At 34.4% G+C, this 16,935-nt stretch overlaps 1 protein-coding gene across 2 annotated transcripts in view; it reads left to right on the top strand.

Moving 5' to 3' along the window:
* Positions 1-964: 964 nt before the first annotated feature.
* Smp_044010.1 (putative tropomyosin) overlaps positions 965-16,935 on the top strand; it is a gene marked incomplete at its 3' end in the record, with an annotated part of 21,932 nt that continues 5,961 nt past the window's right edge. The window contains exons 1-7 of one of the 2 annotated variants that reach the window (XM_018796193.1): positions 965-1,162; positions 2,502-2,679; positions 6,571-6,704; positions 6,995-7,112; positions 9,469-9,539; positions 13,579-13,654; positions 16,400-16,462. In XM_018796193.1, the coding sequence (XP_018650430.1) occupies positions 1,101-1,162; positions 2,502-2,679; positions 6,571-6,704; positions 6,995-7,112; positions 9,469-9,539; positions 13,579-13,654; positions 16,400-16,462 (702 nt within the window). In that variant the 5' untranslated portion in view covers positions 965-1,100. Of the gene's footprint in view, positions 1,163-2,501; positions 2,680-5,784; positions 5,963-6,570; positions 6,705-6,994; positions 7,113-9,468; positions 9,540-13,578; positions 13,655-16,399; positions 16,463-16,935 lie in introns of those variants that run through there. The other variant, XM_018796194.1, reaches the window with a different exon arrangement.

Consider the following 16,935-nt stretch of genomic DNA (forward strand, 5'->3'; position numbering starts at 1 on the left):
ACATGGTTTTGTGTTGATATATAATCCATCTACCTACTCACTTCTTAACAACCATTTTTTTTTATCTGATTTGAGTTGAATTCGTATTATTTTAATAGAATCCTTTTAAAACGGTAAGGATAGTTTCATTCGAATTAAGGAGTTTCAGGGTAGTTAACCAGGTCTGTTGTAAGATAGTAACTCACTGAAGACATTGATGGATGTGTTGCTCAATTCCATGGATCGGTTGAAGTTAAAAATTAACACCGTTAGATGCCGGCTTAGTGGTCTAGAGGTTAAGCGCTCACGAGCGAAACTGCTAGGTCCTGGGTTCGAATCTCGCGAGGAGGGATCGTGGATGCACACTGCTGAGAAGTCTCATAGTAAGACGAAACGACCGTCCAGTGCTTTCAGGTTTTCCATGGTGGTCTAGCTTCAATTGACTCATGATCTCAGCTATATAAAATTACTAAAATCTCCAAAAAACTCCTTCTGATAAAAATATTTCAATTACAATTTTATTTTATTTTTCATTTCTTACTACCTAATTTTCTTTTTAATTTATCTAACATTAAAATTACTTAAGATTATCTTATCAGAAACAAAAATTCCCCGATTGTGTCTATACACACACACACATGTGTATACTATACCATACATTTAAATAAATAGATATTTGAGTGGGTGGATGGATATTATCCCCCCCTCGAACACATCACTTATTTAAATCCCAAGGTCAACACAATCTAAGTGCCTATACTACAGTTAGCAATTTATTATTATTGTAAAGAAAAATAGGTAACCTGTAATCCCTTTTCCCTTATACACAAAAAAAATTATCCTAATCTAATTGGTGTAAAAATAACTATGTATATCGATCGATAGTGTGTGTATCTGTGGTACACTATTGATTTTCTTTTTACCATAAATACCATTTCATTCCTATATATATATATATATATATATATATATATATATATATTAATTATTAATATCATCAACACAACTCCTCATAGTGATCCATTCATTTCCATTTTACATAACCGTACCTATTCTAAGAAGTCACTTTTGTATCTTTGTTTAAAAGGCTATCAAATAAACAGTAATAGTTTTTAAAAAAGATGGATGGAATTAAAAAGAAAATGATTGCAATGAAATTAGAGAAAGAGAATGCTATGGAAAGGTTAGTTGTATGTTGTTGATAATAATAATAATAATATTAATGATAATAATAATAATAATAATAATAATAATAATAATGAGCAAAGATGGATAGTGGATAGCAGTGGAATCTAGTTTGACGCGCGTTTCGTCCTATTTTGGAATCGTCAGCTGAATGTCTTTGCATCTGAGAGTTGATGTTCACTCTGGGACTCGAATCCAGTACCGTTCGCTCCAAATGCCATCGCGTTATCCATTTAGCTACTGAGTCCTGATAACCATCCAGCTGATGAGTCCCAAATAGGACGAAACGCTCGTCCTGGATTCTACTGCTAGCCACTATTCATTTTTTGGCTTACAATGCTTGTGAATTTAGGCTATATCGAGGCAATATGCACAGTATGCACATATGCTAATTAGAGACTGACCAGTTACAGTCCTAAAACACCAATTGGAAGATTCAAACAAACAATACTAAATGAATAATAATAATAATAATGTGTTACTTTTATCAATAATATGATTATAAAGTGTAATATACTTGTTCTTGTTTAGTTGTTTCTATGATTTAAATAGTGTTACGGTTGATGTGATGGAAGTCCTTACTTTTTTTAGATTTAAATCATCTAACTACTTAAATGAATAACTGAAATTAGATACAAGTTTACACGTATCACTAACAGAAGTTAAGTTGACGGCTTAAGATGAATTGAAAATCACGTTAAGAAATAAATTGATATATATGTAGATATCCCAATGAGTAGAAAGATTAGATTTTCTGACGTTTCGTGACTTAGTGTAAGCTACTTCTTCAGAGAATAACTAACCATTATATTACGCTTATGAAAATCCAAGCTGATGATCAGAGTCCAGTTATACGATGTTAACTGAATGGATTTAATAAGAAGTGTTAGGCTCATACTTTGTGTTTATTTACACTTTTCAGAAAGTATCAACTATAAGCATCTAAACTTATACTAATTATTGCTATTACAAATATATCGGTTCTGGTATATAATCAAAACTCTAAGTAAATAAATAATATATTTGTAACATCCCAATAAATAGAAAACCTAATTTTTCTACTTATTAGGATATTACAAACATTTTAATAATTGAGATCATCAATCAATTGAAACTAGACCACCATGGAAAACCTGGAAGCACTGGACGGCCATTTCGTCCTATTGTAGGACTCCTCACCAGTGCGCATCCACGATCCCTCCTCGCTTCCAGATTTTCCATGGTAGTCTAGCTTCAATTGACTCATGATCTCAACTGTTAAAATTACTATAATATCCAAAAAAAACCCTTCTGATATTACAAAAATATTATACCGATTTATTGGTTTTATTGTACAGAGCAGTACAATATGAAGAATTACTTAAAAAGAAAGAAGAAGAACGTGAAAAACGTGAAAGTGAAATTGCTGAATTAAATAATAAAATGAAACAAGCACAAATTGATTGTGATGAAGCACAAGAAACATTACAAGAACAAATGAATAAATTAGAGGAAACTGATAAACGTGCTACTAACGTAAGTTTATAACTTTTAACTATATATATAATATATAAATGATTGTTATCTGAATAATTATAAACATGTTTCAGTGATTGGTTATTATAATTACAGTTGACCTAGTGGCCCTAACCTTTAGGTTACAAGTTCGAGTCCTATTCGGCTTAATTATCCTACAGCATCTTGGTAGTTCAACCAGTTTTCATATCTGAAGTGTAACTCAAGATCAAGTATGCAAATTGTTACTTAGTAAATAAGGTATGGTATAGTTTGTAAATATTATTACCACACTGTGACTAAAAGGAGTGAGAAAGCAATTTTCAATTAAGGGTTCACTAAATTCAAGTTTAAGTATTCGAAAGAAATTGCTTAAAATAATGTCAAGTTTTTTGGGATAATATGATTCATCATTGAAAAAAAACTAAAACTCTGAGAATAGTAATTATATTCACTATCTTGACAACAATAAGCTTTCAATAGGTGATTACACGTTACTTACTAAAAGGTTAGATTTTGTAATGAGTTTGTAACAACTGAGGGTGATTAGTTAGGAGTTGACTGCAAACATCTAAGTAAACATCAAAACAGTAAAACCTAAGTATTCACTCACCTCCTTATTTTGTATAGGGACTATATTTCTTACTATTTTATACTGAACATTGAAAAGCTTTGTGTGTTTGAAAAGGTAACCTCGCGCTCCACTGTGTACTGTCCCATGATCTAATCAAAATCTTTCACTACTAGTTTAAATTATTCTATCAATAAAACGTGGTGTAGCCACTGGAGCAAAACGTAAGTCTTATAACAAAACATAAATTCTGAATTCAATTGTGAATCATCCAGAAGTGTAAGCAGCTGTTCAATATATTTTTGAAGGCATGAATTGTCGAGAAAGTATTAAAGCGATGGATAAGCATCACAAATAAATCATATAGCTCGGAAAATGCAGTACCTCCTTAACACTAAGGCAAGTATTGAGGTTGAAATTTTGATGTTATACCATTATTAGTAATGAAAATAAGACAAATAAATACTCATAAAATGACTATGACCAAGTGACTGAAGTGGTTTCGTTAACGCCAATCTAATTTCGGCTTAAGTTATTAATTTTTTAACGGACAGTTGAAGGAACCGTTAGATGACTTATTTAAGTAATTGGCATGCATTGGATAACTCTTCTATGTTAGTAAATTCCAATCAGTGATTATAACCTAATGATCAGCAACTGTTAACGTCCCAACTATAAGGAGGTCAGTTTCAGACAGAACAGCTCAGTGGTAACGTCTGGTAATGACTGTGAAGCTTGGTGGTGCAGATTTAAACCCCACAAGTAATACCAGTTTCCTTTTGATTGGAGGTAAGACTTACTGAAGACCACCAACTAGCATGATACCTAGATCCAGGGTTTTATGCTGATTGCCTGAAATCAAATAACGCATTACGTGTTGTTCCAGTAATTCCTGTGAATTACTTCACGCTAACATATTCTCTGAAGCATGGAGTTGTATGTAGTATAAATAAAAAAGAATTCCTTCTGCTAACTTGTCACAGGTTTATAATCTCATTTACTCACGTAGCCGAACCTCCCATAGCCTTTGGAAACTGCTTAAGCCCAATTGTCTCACTCTAAAGTCCGTAGCCATAATCGATTATGGTGGTAGATTGTTGTCACTGTAGTTAAATTTCATGTGAAACTTTTGTGCTGTTCGGTATATCCTGTACTGTTGATACGAGAAACCAAACTAGTAATGAAAAAGTCTTTAATTAGATCGGGGGACAGCAAACAGTTGAGCGCGAGATTACCTCTTTCAACACACAAAGTTGTTCAACGTTCAGATTTACTGTCATTTACAACAATTTTTCTCAATATTTAAACTAAAGTAGTGTCATTAAAATGATCAGACTACCTTATTCCTTGCATATTGCAGAGGCAATATTTTAGTTTTCTTAATTCAGTTCTTGTCCTTAGGAAGAACATAGTTCCCCTGGAGAACTAGTCTTCAGTCATCATCAGTCAGAATAGGAAGTTAATCAACTTATGTTAATCGCTGAAATTTGTAGTACTGTAAAAATTTAATCGCCATTTGAACGTATCAACAGAAGGTGCTAATAGTACGTGTTATGGTAAATAATTCCATCAACTCATTATCTGGTGCGAGAAACTGGACTCTAGACATAAAATATTGGATCTCAGTTTTTGAGCTTCATAAGAATGTCCTCTGAGAGGATCAGTCCTAAATGGGAGAAAAAGATAAGACATACTGATACCAAAGTCATCGTTCATCATACAGTAGCCTAGTATTGGATCATCCGGTAACCTGCAGTAAGATAACGGAAATAGGTTGAGGTATCTCAGTCAGTCCTCTTAAAATGGGCCAGAGGGAACTTTTACCATTTAGGTCCCTTGCTGTTGAACTTGTTCTATCATATCTGTCTCATACTTGAAACAAGGACTCGCTGCTTGAATCCCATATTCCGAATGCGGCCAAACAAAAGCTAGGGATAATTCCCTTAACATTTATTTGTCAAAACAATGGAATGACTTACAAGTTGCTCAAAAGATCCTGAAGCCTTCATCAGCGGCAGTCTTACAGTCACTCCTAGTCCTAAGATCGTTATTTATTATGAACCCTAGGTCATTAAAATCCATTGATTTGGGTTACAGCACCTTAATTATGGTGTTGTTCATTTGGACTACAACTTTCTCAGTAGAATTAACTCTTACTGACAACCTGTACATCCATTCCACCATTAAATGTTGGTCGTTTTGTAATAATATATTTTCTGACATACAATAAATGGGTCTCCAAATCTTTGTCATTTGCAAGGAGTAGGACAAATGGATTTACTACAGTTGGTGATAGATTTAACTAAAGTAAAACAAAAAACTACTAAGAAGTGTGCATTAAAGAATTCCGCTGTTTACAGGTTCCTACGTCTAATGATCCCCATTTACCAGTATGCTTTATCAACTACCATTGAGAAAGTCAGGCACCATTTGCATTCCACTGAAACTACTCCCTGATTAGACTAGTTGCCTTTACAAACCTCAAAAATATTCGGGACAAATTTTCAGTGTTTTGAAAATTTATTCAACATTGAAACATTTAGGCATCTCAAGGTTGCACAGGGAGGTGCACTTGTCTGCCGCGCTACCTCTTTAACAATAATGAGTGAATCAAATGTCGCGACTGTCGTCAAGAGGAAAATTAAAGAGATGCGGACGGAGTTAGAAAAATTACAGTTTGATGTTATCACAGAAGATGAAATATTGAGACAAGAGACAGCCTTGCGTGAAAAGGTATAGAATGTATACAAGTTATATATATGAGACATGTACTAAATCATTACCGCAACTCTGAACTAAAATAAATCCGATGCGCTTCTGTTTTTACCCTCTAATCCTTGATACCGTTAAACTCTGTTTGCAGTCGAAATACTACAAAGTCATGATATTTTCATTGTTTTTTAACATTATGTGTGTGTAACAATCCATAATACTTTTATTAAACATATAGTCACATCATACTCTTTAATCTATCTCCTCCGTGGTCCTGTGATTTAGATTTAATGTTCATTTTCTGAGCATGTAACTTGTCTTAAAAGGTGTTTGCTTTTTTTAATGGATCGTGCAATAAAATTTAGGACACACTAACTAAACATACTGACAAAAGAACTAATGCAAATGCACAGCCCCCTGTCCTCAAAGAGAAATACTAGAAGTCGGTAGCCTATGCAACGTGAGTACATGGGGGTACCACTCGTGTTACATACTCGTTAATTTCTAATCAATATTTAATAATAGGCTTTTGAAATCAATTTCTAAATGTTGTATTGTCTTATAGCTTATGTACCCATTATGCAACTTGTTATTTGGTATATTTTATAGTTTGCCCTATTTTTTTTCAGGCTGAAGCTGAAGTGGCGGCGATGACTCGCAGAATTCGTTTATTAGAGGAAGATCTTGAAGTTTCTTCAAGCCGTTTAACCGAAACATTAACAAAGTTGGAGGAGGCAAGTAAAACTGCAGAGGAAAGTGAACGGTAAGCGTTCGTGGCAAGTATTTTCACTTGTTCACCTTTATCGCATGCATAATTTGTAACGTGATTTTTTTGCATGTATGCATGTAGTGCGTGGCGTCAAGTTCAAAATAAAATGGACACATACGACAAGAAAGTAGAGCAGCTACAGAAAGCTGTCGAGGACGCAACAGAAGCTGCTAAGGAAACTGATAAGAAATATAAAGAGGTAGAGATTTTAGAAGATTTGTTAGGTTTTTAAATGCCTATATATTAATTCCACACACTTTTTTAATTTAATAACTTGCACATAGTGGACGAAAAGACCTTGAGATTCGTTCGATTGCTGATGATGAGCGGCTTAACCAGCTGGAGGACCAACAAAAGGAAGCCAAGTATATTGCCGAGGATGCAGACCGTAAATATGACGAGGTGAGTCCTGAATACCTTTTGACGGATTTATTCTTTGTGTTGTAGAGATGGAGAACTTTAAATTATAAGCATGGTTTTCACTGATATCTAGTTTTATAGTATAAGAGCAGAAAAACTGGCAGTAGTACACCAACCTTGATGGGCTAATTGTTCATGAAGCCTCACCATATAATTGATTTATTTGTCAGCTAACACAATCCGTGGCGTTAGTTTAGCATATGGCGAGTTATTAAAGGGCATTAAAAAATGTGTACACACACATTATTGATATTCACTCACAAGTATCTTTTCAATATTGCTCGAAACTTAGCGAAGTCATTTACATCCCAACCGATCATCTGCCACGACTTGGAATCCCATTCGAATTAGTCACAGTTTAGATCAAAATATCCTGTCTGTCCGTGAAGTAACTGTCATGTAGAGAAGTATATACAACTTAATTGAGACCTTCAAAATGATAGATATCAGCTGTTGAATATGATATGCACCACGATTTCAAAAACGATCGCAGCGGTATAGATGAATTTCTCTCTCCTGCGAAATATTTCATTATTTTCCATCATTTTATCGTTTATTGATTCTAATATCTTTCCGTTCGTATTAATCTCCGACTTCCATTTCGTTGCAAAGTGTAGTAAATTGCGCATACTCAATGTGTCCTGTCTCTATACTTGTTTTTTGTTTGGTTGAAGTCACTAAATGCACTACATCACAGAAGATTATTAGTTAAATGGATGTTTCACCACTATAGTACGTAAGATTAGTTAATTAACCAGTAGAATTACCTGTATCTTCTAGGTTTTCTGATCTATTAATTTCATTTACGATGAAGTAAGTAAACTGTACTTCAAGCCACCATTTATTGACTATACATCTATGTGCGTTAATCTGAAAGCTACATCTGTATGTTGTCTAAAGTATTCGGCTCCATACGTCAAAACAACCGTTATACTCTGCCCAAAGCCAACTACACGAATCTATATCTCGTAGACAAGTTAGAGTGCGATGGGGCACACTTTGCTTCTGGCCTAAAACATGTATGGAGAGACTTGTCAGTCGTTGTGGAGCAATGTTACAACGAGGCCTACAAAAACCTTTTTCACAAATCAAACATTGACAAAAACCATCACTTTTATTGAGCTTGTATAATGACAGCTGGTCGTCTGTTTAATATTTATCAATTTTACTTTTGCTACACTCCTTTGAGTGATTGACATCATTACTGAGCCTTTTTTACCACCATTTAAACATTTTTTTGTAATTTCGTACGACGGAAATGTATAACTCAATCTATAATAACTTTCTAAGGTTGATATTATCGTTTGAATAGGACTTAAGGTGAATGCCAAACTTCTAAAACATTCAAATCCGATTAGACTCTTCAAATCATTCTGTGTTACACTTTTGTTACTTGCTCTTGAAGATTGATACCGGACATTTTATGTGGTAATAATATAGCTAAATACTGCCTTCGTAAGAAACATATGGTTGTACAAGCGGTAATATTGATCATCAGTATCCTTTTAATCACACAAACGGTTGTCCTATATCTATTTGCCACTAATTTGTATGGCCATACTCTATTTTCTTACTATAATTTTCCTTGATCGTATTCGGGATCCATTAAGTCTTTATTAATCAGCATTAATACTGTAGTGGACAAGAACACGAGTGGGGACAATCGAATATATTTGAGCACGGAATTACAGAATATCTCACTAAAAGCTGACAACCATACAGTAAACAGTTAATTTGCGAACTATCAATCAATTGTCTCAATCTTGACTGTTCCTTCTGCAAATATCAGTCCATATTCTCTGAGTTAATTGTTTGTTATATACCATCGTTATATTCTACTTATGTGGATATAAGTAACCCATACCACAATACTATGGACTGAAGTAACTATGTATTCGTTTTTAGATTTGTTTCTGAACCTAGCCGCTCTCGTAGACCCTAATAATATTACCTGGCTACCCAAATCGTCGTGGATAGAGTAGGATATGAACCCGCTAGTCATCATTTAAAAGCTTAATACGTAAACACTGCTAAGCTATTCCCGCGTCCTTATTTTTATTCCCGTTATTCGAAAAAAATACCTATCTTGTCCTCAAAGACGTCATTTTTCTCTTTATTGTTGGGTTAATCGTCATTCTGTAGTGCTCAGGCCACAGTGGGTACAAATAAATTGTATGGACCATGGGTTGAGCACTGACTATATGTCGTAATCACACATAGATGAATTAATATTTTTTTGGTATTATTATAGTCATACAGTTACATTTGTGTTTTGATATATTTATTTGTTTTGCACGATCGCAAGCCCTATTTAATACTATTTTTTCTCCCTTTTTAGGCTGCACGTAAATTAGCTATCGCAGAAGTTGATTTTGAACGTGCGGAAGCTCGTCTCGAAGCTGCAGAAAGGTAGCCAGAAACACATATATGCATCACAATCAAGCAACGTATTTCATGCATCGTCCATTATGTTGCATGGTTTTATTGTGTTTAAATAAATTTCAACAACTGTCTTGAAATTAATAATACTATTCGTGTTAAGTATTTATAGTTTTTGTGCATTTATTAACCGCATGTCTTTCTCTTTGTTTCGTATAAAAAATGTCATCCACTCCGTTACCGTACTCTGCACTTTATAATAACTGCCTGTGATTTTGTTCAAATCACCTGAAGATTTCTTGTACACTGGCCTTAACTGAGAAGAATTTAGCTGAAGCTGAAACACGTATGGCTAAATCCGAAGAGTAAGTTTGTGTTTAGTAGTTTTTATTGTTTATTTTGTTGCTTCCAATTCACTTGGAATTCTTGTTCCGTAAGGTCGTGTCCATACCAAGAAAGTATTATAGCAACAAACTTCGCGTCTAAAAGAAAAGTAATTCTGTTGACTGTTTCTAGTGCAACGTCAGCGCACCAAAAAATGTTGCTTAATGGCTTTATCGTTCTGGAAGTGAAAATTTTAAAGTATGAACTCAACGTAATGATATATTCTCAAGAAAGTCATACCTGATATCACCACTTCTGTCTTAGACTGTGAGGCTACACTGCTAAGTCGGTTTTACCTTTCTTTTTCTAGTTATCTTAGATCAAATGACCTTAGACAGTTAATGGCTAGAAGTGTTAATTACCCATACATCAGCAGATTGTAAGGTATATCTGATTTTAACAATATGATTAAGGTAAACAATACAAAACCAACATCTCGAATTCCCAGACCTGTTATGAAATGGTTATTTCATGGTCAGTTGAACTATGACTCTAAGAAGATCCTATAACTGCTTATTTTAGCTGCTTCCTATCTATTCATTGTCTTGTCATTTACAATGTGAAGTTATTACAAATATACGTGGCATAATAACCTTAGTCACTATACTCTGTCTAAAAATACAATTCTGTTCAAATTTCAGCCGTATATATCTGATGATTGATTTTCATATTCTGTATATAGAGGTTGTTAGATGGTCATGAGCTTGATGATTTTGCCTTCAATTGTAATCATCTTCCCTTTGTTTTCGTCTCTATACACAAATTTCTTTTTGGAAATAAGAATCTGATCTTAAAACTATGACGATTTAAATAATAAGAGGGAATGGAAAAAGAATTATGTTAATTATTATGGTGCATATAACTTTCTTGATATACGAAAAACCAGATCCTAGTCCCATCAATGTCAATACTGTTATTTAGAAACACCGTGGTTTATAATGAGGGTTAATTTTGCTTACAACATTTCTCTTCAATCCTACCTTCACAAAATTCATTTTACTCATTCAAAATTTGTTTCATCCTACCAACCTTGTGTTTTTCCTCTGTAGACTTGTCGCTGAACTGGAGAATACTCTAAAGGGTTTGGCTGGTAAATGGAAATCTATGGAGATTAAAAAAGAACAGGTACATACACTGATTCTTTTGGCTGACTCTTTTCATTCTCAGGTTTTGATTTAGCCTACATAAGTAGTTTTGTAAAGATGGTTTAACGCTGTGTTCGGACATTATACAAGAATTGAAAACTATGGAATGCTAGACAGCTATTTCTTGATATTGTGCTTATGTGAAGGTCTAATGTTGGTTTTCTGTAAGTCTACAACTTTAAGGAGCTTCCAATTGGAAAGAAAAAGACTGTAGAATGCACTTCTGGTGGTTCTTCAGCTGACAGCTATCCATGATGACAGTCAACGTCAACTTTGTTTTGTTTTGTCAACTCGTATCATAGGCGATATTTTGTTTACTAACACAGTTGAAATCTACCCTCTTTTTCAATTGCAACAGGTTTAATCTAGTAGAAGGTTTTTCTAGTAAATTTTTATGCATAGATTTTATGGAAATTACAACTCCTTTTAGCAATGTCAGTTATGTAACTAGACATGTTTCAAATTCTTAATCCAGTATCTAAAATATCTAAACTGATCCTAACAATTTACTTGAACAGAATAGTAATGTTACATCATTTTCGTAAGATAGGGTAATAACTAAAGCAACCAATTTTAAATCTTTGAGTTCTACTTTCAAACGTTGCTCCATCTACTTCGTTTCGAGTAGCCAACTCATGTCACTAGTATTCTCGTACAAAATATGTTATTGTCTAAATCTCAGAACAGCGTTCTGATATTTTTTTTTACTAAGCCACATGGAATTATTTTGAAATAAAGATGATTGGTGTGGCATACTTGGATTTCTAATTGTGGAAAATACACTGGTCAGTCAGTCACAACGTAGAATTTCGTACGTACATACATTAGTTCGAGTTTCCATACCACATTAGCACAGAGATGCAGTTGTCGTTACAAATCCCATAGTGGTAGAGGTAGTAAGAGTATAAGCATTAATGTGAAAGATTAGGGTTTGAAGATGTTATTGAAGGAGTATAATACAGTGAAATAAATTTGAAAAGAGAAAAAAGAAAGGGACATGAAAAATTCAGAAGATTAGGATTTGGGAGAACACAAAGAGTGGATGCACCTTCGCCATTGCAAACGATTTTGAGCCATGTCATTTAAAGTCTCTAACCATCGATTGTTATCATCTCGCGAATCCCAACCAGGTAGTCTACACCTACCAACATGGCTCAGTCCACTTGTCAGTGACTTCATGGATTTGTGCCATATTTTGGTCTGGCCGCCCCTAGCCTTCTTTCAACCTACTCCTACACCATAAAACATTGCACATGGGGAAAATACATCTCAACTTAGAATATTCATTATTTCAATTGAAATCATCCAAATAGAAGAAATGTGCATATATGAGTAGATACTGTTAACAAATAATTCTTAAAGTTTACAAATACTCATCTGTATTGTAAGTGTGTATTATTTAAAAATAGGTTTTAGTAATTCATTTGTTTGAATGAAATACACTTAGATGTTCATGTGAATACGTTTAGTTTAACTTGGACCGATGCATATGTACCTGGTCCTACATTGTAGCTGACTGACTGACTGAAAAATCATACAAAGAGTGAAACATAACACTAAAAAAATATTTAAAACCATCTAACTAACAAGATCGAACTGTTCAAAAACCGTCTATCATAATATATTATTTATTTTATTTAAACACATAAATATTGGTACAAGGAAGCACCAGATATATATGCGCCACACAAATCAAATGAGATTGGTGTGAGGGCTGTGATACTGCCCAGGTGCCCAAACTGAAGCAGGTAGTTTTCTTAGGGGACCACACCCGGAGCCTTTGACCGAAAGATCTAATCCACAAGGCAGTGGAGCATCGTGAGGAGATGCAGTCCCATGGTAGGCAGTGACCAACGATTGATTCATACGCCATTTGTTCCTTTAGGATCCTGGAGCCCATGTGCACCATTGTTTTGGAATTAGGGTTTTCCAACTCCCCTAGGTGAACTCGCCGTGTCCACCAACCCGTTTACAGCGCCGGACATTCGACTTTCGTCCTCTCAATTTCGTAAACAACACTCCCACCACGAGAAGGCATTGAGTAGGACTTCCCTGACAGAGGCTATATACGCGTGGTCTTGTGAGAGCATTTGGAGAGGGAGAGCGGACTCTTCTCACTCTCGACCGTACCAGGGCATTTGGGGGCATCATAATGTATATGTATATTCAAATACAATCCAATCCTCTTCAAATAATTACTTTAACTTTTTCTCCACTTTTCTTTTATCATTTCTTTAGACAGTACATCATATTCATGTGAATATAACTTACCTTGTCAGGCTTTCTTTTTGGTTAACTTTTCTTTTACCATTTTATTTAACTAAACTTGTCTGTCAATACTTTTCTTGAAACTTTCTTTTTTTGACTGCTGTTTGTTTGCTGCCTCGTATGAAAGTTTGTATGATACGTAGTATTATCCCATTGCATGATTAGATTGCGTACTTGTTTAGCATATATATACATAGACAAATATACGCTTCTGCATCTAAACCTCTTTCAAACAATTAACCATCATAAATTTTTTTCCTGTCAAATTTAAGCAAAATAGTAGAATTGGAAGAGGAACTACGAGTTGTTGGTAATAATATGAAAGCTCTTGAGATTTCCGAACAAGAGGTAATTTCATAATACGCATATATATCTATTTGTATTGATAGTTCAACTATATAGAGATAATGATCTTTCTTTACTCATCCGTTTTTTTTCTAGAGAAAATTTGACACTTTAGTTACCTAAAATGTGTAATATGTTTATTATAGTTTAAACACTCATATACATTAACATGGACAACTGAATGATGTCTAACCCTTGTCTTAGGCTGAAAGTTGATATGGTCCATAAATTACTTAGACTTTGACTTTTGTTGAATTATTCATCACAGCCATCTAGATACTTAATTCCCAACTGTTAAAAGTCATTTCATTTTATCTGATCTGTGCGTAGATATGGTTCGTAAATTCATAAAGTAAGCTTTTATATAATTACTAAGCCACATAGTAGTCAGGACCTTTTTAACAACTGCTCTAGTATTATTTAACATTCTTTTGGGAAGTTTATACATAAAAACTGCTTGTTGCTAAGTAGAAATAATTATGATTGTCATCCCACTGTGATAAAGTTTATTGATTTTCGTTTTAATATACTCAATCGGGATGGGTGGATAACTGGTTAAAGCACTCAGCTTTTGACCTGTAAGTCACAAGTTCAAACTCAACTCCACTGCTGTTCTTTTGGCCGGACAGTAACTCATCAAGAAGGTGTTTTCGAATCCTACCTACTGATCGTAGAAGTCGAGTGGTATAACCATTAAGTTATACGGCTCCATTTATTAATTTCATTCTTGACGTATTTTCACTATTATTAAGTAAGATGATCTCAAATGCCGTTTGAGGTGTGCTAGCATAATTGTGCTGGTCATAACTTTCTCTTGAGGCACCTGAAAAGGGAATTAAACTACTGGAGGTCTTAGCCACCTTGAAGTGTGACCCCAGAGCCCAAGAGACAATTGCTCAAGCCAGTCACACACGGACTTCCTTTGAGTAGTTCTTGACGTCTTAGCTACTTACTTTAAAGACATTACTGCTGGCGACTGAAATACATTTGGTAATTTGAAATGTGCTACTCATATCATAATCTTTAATCTGAACTAATAATTTGTTACCATGTGACTAAAGTCAAGCTTTAAATGGAGTCCATACCTCACATTGATTGGTAAATTATTCAACAACATATACAAAATGCATTTCTTAATGTTCTTAGTGGTATGAACATGCGATAATCTACAATGGGTGTTCTTTTTTATAAATTTCTATAATAATCATAATGCGGCTCGTTCACCAAGTACATGCTCTTGTACACAGCTTCTACGTAGATGTTCTAATTTAATTAGGTTAACTAAGGTTTAAAATACTGACCTATTGCTTAGGAGTTAAGTTTTTTAACCGATAAGTTCCTAATCCTCAATAATTGGATAGGTCTTAGTGGTACTTTTGGAAGAGTTATGGATAATAGCCTAGTGTTTTCCTTGCATCAGCGAATCTATTTGCTTGAAAATAATATTTCTAATAGAATCAATAAGATGACAATGTAGGGTATGCGGTCAAAACTAAGTAGAAAAGGAATGGTGGTTACTCTTCTGTAATTCAGCAAATCACTTTGTTGAATATCGATTCCGTTTTCACCAATGATTTAGTTTTAGATGGGTTTAGTGAAGTTTTTAATTATGTGACTTGTGGAATGAAATCAATTACAAGTGGGGGAGGGGCTCAATAATAACATTTGAATATAGTCATCGTGTGTGTCTCAAGTGATACTGTGCTTATCATAAAATCCTGTCTTATAGTGTCATGGAGGGGAGTCGGTTGTTCGATATTCAACCATTTATAGGAATTTCTCTGTTGGCTTCTCTTCGTAACCATTACTTACGTACACCTATTACCTCTCGTGAAGCATAGGCCGCCAGTCAGAATTCTCCAACCTACTCTGATCTGGAGTCTCTTTTCCAGTTCTTACCAAATGCTATTTATTTTGATGTCCGCCTCCAGTTCCAGGCGTAATGTGTTCTTTGGTTTGTCTTCTTTGCTATTACCTTCAGGATTCCAAGTTAGTGCTTGCGTCATTGCGTAATTTGATGGTTTCCGTAATGCGTTCAGCGAATTTTCTTAATTTCCTCTTCAGCTGGAAGCTGGTTTGTTTTCTCTCACAGTAGATTGTCGCTGATGGTGTCTAGTCAAAACTGATCAAGAGTGTCTTGCGTAGACAACTGTTTATAAATACCTTTACTTTTTGGACAATAGTTACAGTAGTTCCCCAAGTCCTAGCTCCATACAATAGAATTGTCTAAGCGTTTGCATTGGAAATTCTGACTGATGTTTCCTGACAGTTGTTTGGCGTTTCAGATGTCCTTCAATTATAGGAACTCTGCCTTTGCTCTCCTTATTTGTAACCATAGCCATCTTCAAATTAAATGAATCTTAACAAGACATTTCATTCCACTTCTAGTTTAGTTCATACAAATCAGGTTAATTATTTGTCGTCTCCGATATTCGCTTGTTCTACTCGACATTCATCTACAAGATCTATCCCCATCTTTTTGAAAATTGATTCACTTTGAAAAATTCGAACTCGAACCAGCCAGTGTCGTAATTTCATATCATATCAGTTAGCTTGATGACCATATTGAAAATTTAATCAACAGAACTCAGTTAGTACTGCTAAACAAATGAAATGGCACTGACTGACTGCTGTTTTTGTTTCTTGTGCTTATCTAGTTATGACAGTTTTTATCTGATCAAATGTTTATATTTGTTACTATTGTCTTGTTTTCTATTCGGGAAAACGACATTGTTTTCTATTATCTAGTCAGCCCAACGTGAAGAAAGCTATGAGGAAACAATTCGAGATTTAACAGAACGATTGAAGGCTGTAAGCCTTGTTTAGTTTTGTATGTATGTGTGTGTGTGTCTGTTTGGTTGTGATGAATTCGTTATTTGGCATTTAGTTGTTTGTTTGTAGGAATATATGTGTGTGCAAATTGGTTTTGCATGTGTTTTCATATTTTCTACATTGCATTGTTCACCATTGATTTTTACCTCTGAATGACTGTTTCACTTATTCTCACAGAGAATGACCTTAGTACTAACTAACTGACCTTTATATTCACTTCCTGTTTATTTACCTAACATTCCTTTTATAAGTACAAACACACATCTTGTCTGTTGTGTTTTTTTTACATTCTATCGAACTAGCAGTTTGATCTACTTTGCATACTGGGCATAGATCGTCCTTAGAATGTAGCATTTCTAATCTGAATAATAATTAGAAGGGGTTTTGTGGAGATTTCAATATTTTCATCGTTGAAATCATGAGTCAATTGAAGCTAGACCACCATGGAAAAC

This window comes from Schistosoma mansoni, chromosome 2 (genome assembly GCF_000237925.1).
Source record: "Schistosoma mansoni strain Puerto Rico chromosome 2, complete genome".
Classification (NCBI taxonomy): Eukaryota; Metazoa; Platyhelminthes; class Trematoda; order Strigeidida; family Schistosomatidae; genus Schistosoma; species Schistosoma mansoni.